A 4,663-nucleotide genomic window follows, 5' to 3' on the forward strand; every position below is an offset into this window, starting at 1 on the left:
AACTGTACATGTTTCAGGAATATTGAATTTAGAACTACATAGTGTTATGTATTGTCTTTGCTGTACAGTTCTATACTGAAGATTTGTAGTAAAACAACTCCATGGAAGAACTGAAGTTAGTCCATCCAAATTTATTTCAGTACGCTATGCACTCACAGAATATCTTTTATGAAGTTTGCATGTAACATCAACGTTTAGGACAGGGTATTAGAGATAATTACATGAGTACATATCGTCCCGGGCTATGAATTGAAGGTCAGGGAGTTACTAATGAAGCAACTCTTTCTGAATTGTTTGAATCCTTCAAACCTACAGCCATAACAATGAATCAAAATCTGACATCCACATTGTTCAGAATTGCTATCTAAAAACTTGTTAACCAAGAATTCCTATTAACTAAACAGAAAAATAACTAATTCTAATAGAGAGGTTTGGCCAAATCCAGATTGTATGAGGCATAGGTGAATCAATCTTATACAAAGCATTATACCCAGTATCTCATACAAAATTGGAATTTCTGAGGAAGGAGCAGAGTAGCTAAAAGGAATAATAGTAGATACAGGGAATAACTTATAGCAGCTTTATGCCAAATTCCTCTTATGCTTTGATCTAATGTTTCTTTCAGTTGGGTGGACGACTCTAAAGTGTGAGCACTTACGTGGGATTTTGCGTCTGCAATCTGACCATCAGTGCAGAGTGCATGACCCCAGGCAGCATTGTAGAAACGAACATGGGAGTCTGGTGCCGTGGAGATGCATAATTCGTATGACATGAGAGGTCTCAGGAGGAACATGTGCAGTTTCTATTCCTTGCAATGGTGAATGGGGTGAGTACCCCTTACTGATCGAAGCTCATCATCGAGAAGGTTTTCTTTTCCTTTTTCCGATTTTGAGGGCACCGGCGGAAGATCCGGGAGAAGAAACATGTGCGTCTGAGGGGCTGCCAAAGCACATCTTTTCATCCAATGGTTAGGTAGATCGATGGAAGAAGCCACTCATACTTTTGGCATAAAGTACAATGTGAAATACTTCTAAATCTAGATGTAGAAGTTCCAGCAGTTAGTTATATTTATACACGTGTCTTGCTAACTACAGCTTCTGTTTTCACGTCCATGGAGTGAAATTTCAACTATGAAGTACAACATATGCTAAAAAGAAAGATCTTAAAAAATTGCTACTAAGAACAAACACATGATATTGAACACGCTAAACTAATATCGAGAACTCGAGATAGACCTTATAATACCAATTAGTTAGTACTACTAACAGTAATAATCCCAAATGCAAAATTGTATAGAGTACACAATTCAATGTCAAGAATTCTTCTATCATTTCCTTGTCGTACCATATATAAAGGATCACAGCAATGGAGCGGCATGAACTGAACACCAAGAAATATTAGAACACGTTAATTATACCTAAATTAAATACTAAGGGGAAATTACCATGCTTTTACCTATGGCCACAGCTTCCATGATGCCAGTACTTTGCACAATAGAAGCAATGGCATGTTATCATTGACAGTGAAAATAAGAGAGTGAACATATATGCATCATTTAGTAGAATAAAAATTCCTAGCGCTGAAGAGGAAATAATAGAAACATAAACATATTATGTAAGCAAAAAACATGATGAACGCCTATCGTCCTACTGTCAAAACTAAAAGCCACATTGATGATATTACAAATTAAATAGCTAACTGAGAACCAAAAATTAGAGCAGAAGTGTCAAGTTACAAACACATTAGAAATTTTATTTATAAATATAGGCACTACAAAAGTACAAAGTCCACATCAGTCTTGATTTACCTCATGTTAGCTTTTAGGTCCCATCCTATGCAAACGTGAATGGATCACCATAACATGATGGAAGTGGTCGTACTGAACAGTCGTGTGCAACCAACGACAAAAAGAAAAGGTGCAGCATGGAAGACAGACCTGCAAAGCACAGACCCTGCAGTACAGAATCGATGCAACATATTGACCATCAGTGCAGAGTGCATGACCCTGCAAAGCATAGACGTGATGTGGAGATTCAGGCAGGGGAGAGATTGATTTTTTCTGTGATGTGGATATTGAAATAGGGGAGAAAAAGTTGACAAGTGCTGGGCTGCGCAGAGCGGGAGTGGGCTGGCCCGCCTTGTTTCTTCTTCTTATCCTCCTCTTGCTTTCGCCGTGGTCTTATCCTCTTTCTTTTCTTTCTTGTTCCGCCGTGAGAGCGCTGCATCCATCCATGGCGTCCATCTCCATGATGTGCTCCTACACCGTCTCCATGCCCGCCGCCGCCAGGGCTCCGCTCCGCCGCGCCAACGCCTCGCTCGGGTTCGCCACCTCGCAGCTCGCCGGCCTCAGCCTCGGCCTCACCTCCACGGCCACCGCGGTCTCCCTCCCCACCAAGAACACCATCGTCGCGCGTACGTCCCTCCCTCCCTTTGTTCCCCTGGCCTGGCAATTTTAATTCCTCACTTTGGTCCTCCCTCGGCCGGATCTCGGTGGTGTACATTTTGGGTTGCATTGCTCTGTCTTGTGCTGCTCTGCTCTTCTTCTTCATAGTTGAGTTCAGGCTTGAAACAAAAGTTGGGCAGGTAGGTAGATTAATTGGATGAACATTAGGTAGATTAATTGGGCAGCAAAGCATACATTCTTTCTTTCTTCCAAGGGCCATAACATAATTGGATTGGGTATGTACATAACTGGAGATGAGATGGAGGTCTGAGCCCGGAACTGGAGACTGTCTGTCCAAAATTGTTGCAGATATCCGAATTGCTCTTCTCTTCTCTTTGGATGCGCCTTGAAAATGAATGAATTGCAATGGTTGATGGTGATGGCTATAAACTCACACCTAGGTAGTGGTGTGGTGGTCAGATGCTAGTAGTTGTAGCCTCGCCCGAGTGATTGTCAAGCTAAATGAATCGCTTCTGTTTCGACTAAATATATATATATATATGAATCGCTTGTGCTTTTTTTGGTCCTGTTTTATTTAGCTACAGACATTTATTTACATACATGCACTATTATCTTCCCAAAAATAGTATCTATCTATCTATCTATCTATCTATCTATCTACCAGTTGAATGATTAATTCAATGGTTAAGAAAGAAAGAAAGAAAGAAAGAAAGAGGCATTGATGAATGAAGGAATGATCTGAATCTGATGTGGGTTCAGGCCGGATCTGCCCCTTCTTGGAGAAGAAGACGAACCGGGCCAACAAGGTGTCCTTCTCCAACCACAAGACCAAGAAGCAGCAATTTGTGAACCTGCAGTACAAGAAGCTGTGGTGGGAGGCCGGCAAGCGCTACGTCAAGCTCCGCCTCTCCACCAAGGCCCTCAAGACCATCGAGAAGCACGGCCTCGACGCCGTCGCCAAGAAGGCAGGGATCGACCTCAACAAGAAATGAAATGATCGATGAGCCATAGTTAAGGCCTCCTAGCAACAACATCTTCTTGATTTCCTCACATCAACCATTTCAATGTAATGTGGTATGCAAAATGGATTTATGTCCAGTTTTCCTTTTCTCCCCTTTTGTGTCGGTTCCTTCCTTCCTAGTGCGATTTGTGCAAGTAACCTTATAAATGCCCATTTTCCTTGATGAGTTAGTTGATGTTAAGCATCATACCGGATCATCGTCATCATCATGTATATGTAGTTGTGCAGTTGGTTTGTGCCTTTCAGCTGCAAACCAACCTGATGTTTTATGATTGATCAGGGAAGGATGTTTTATGATTCTTGGTTCAGATGTGGAGTATCCGAGTCAGAGAAATGGTAGCTAAACATGAATTAAGAGGCTGGCAATTTAGTCAGTTAATGCTAAGCATCATACTTAGTACTGCTAGTGTGGATCAACATGTGATTGTGCAGCTCTCCGTTGCTCCCAAATTGATGTGGAAAAAAGGAATTCTTCCTACTATCGTTGTTGGTTCAGCTTCGGCACAAAGAGAACGAAGCTGCAGAGAATCAATGCGGATCTGCATGTCTCCAAATTTTGAGCGATTTTCTAGTTTATTACTCTGGATCTACCTTTAGTAGTAGTACATAAATAAAATAGATTAAGATTGTTTCCGTTCAACAATCTGTTGATACTAGTCATTTGTGAGATGATGGTAACACATCGTAGGAGGAAGCAAAATCCGCAGCTGTTAATTTGGCATCAGTATTGAGTAATCCTTCAAAATATTCAACGACACTACAGCATATGAATTCAAGATCATCCACAAAAATCGGAAAAGATTACGTGCTTTTACCCCCACACACACCCCGCACCGTAAACCCGGGTAGATACATTACTCATGCCATGTCCCCGCAATCCCACGTAACATTGTCATATCATCCAGATTTAACACAAATTCAAGTCATTTATGTGTTACCCCATGCGCTGGATTTATGAACTCATCAACAAATGCCAAAAATAAGACAAAACATATTGATCATTCGTCATGTATAAAGACCTCCTGGTGATTGATGATATCCCTACCCTTCCCCCCATCATCTTCATCGTGTAGCCGAGTGTGGCTTGAGGAATGGCGTCGATTACGAATCTCTTCCCGCCACTTCTCTTGCTCGCCACCCTCTTTCCTACGCTTACACTATGCTATCTCAGCCCATCCGCAACAAGGGTACAACAAAATGCCACGAAAAACTCTGCTTATTGTACTTACATCGTGCTC

At 41.6% G+C, this 4,663-nt stretch overlaps 1 protein-coding gene across 1 annotated transcript; it reads left to right on the forward strand.

Annotated features, from left to right (window-relative positions):
* Positions 1–2,171: 2,171 nt before the first annotated feature.
* LOC125541101 (large ribosomal subunit protein bL28c) lies at positions 2,172–3,733 on the forward strand. The gene is made up of 2 exons (XM_048704584.2): positions 2,172–2,412; positions 3,164–3,733. The coding sequence occupies exons 1-2, from the start codon at positions 2,232–2,234 to the stop codon at positions 3,394–3,396; spliced, it is 414 nt and encodes a 137-aa protein (XP_048560541.1). The 5' UTR covers positions 2,172–2,231; the 3' UTR covers positions 3,397–3,733.
* The last annotated feature ends 930 nt before the right edge of the window (positions 3,734–4,663 follow it).

This window comes from Triticum urartu, chromosome 1A, assembly GCF_056163025.1.
Source record: "Triticum urartu cultivar PI428250 chromosome 1A, HENAU_Tu73, whole genome shotgun sequence".
Lineage (NCBI taxonomy): Eukaryota > Viridiplantae > Streptophyta > Magnoliopsida > Poales > Poaceae > Triticum > Triticum urartu.

Excerpts from the sequence above, each read along its gene's own strand:
- LOC125541101 (XM_048704584.2), top strand. The coding sequence starts at position 2,232 with ATGGCGTCCATCTCCATGATGTGCTCCTACACCGTCTCCATGCCCGCC. Across the intron at positions 2,413-3,163 it reads CAAGAACACCATCGTCGCGC|GCCGGATCTGCCCCTTCTTG; the intron begins GTACGTCCCTCC and ends ATGTGGGTTCAG.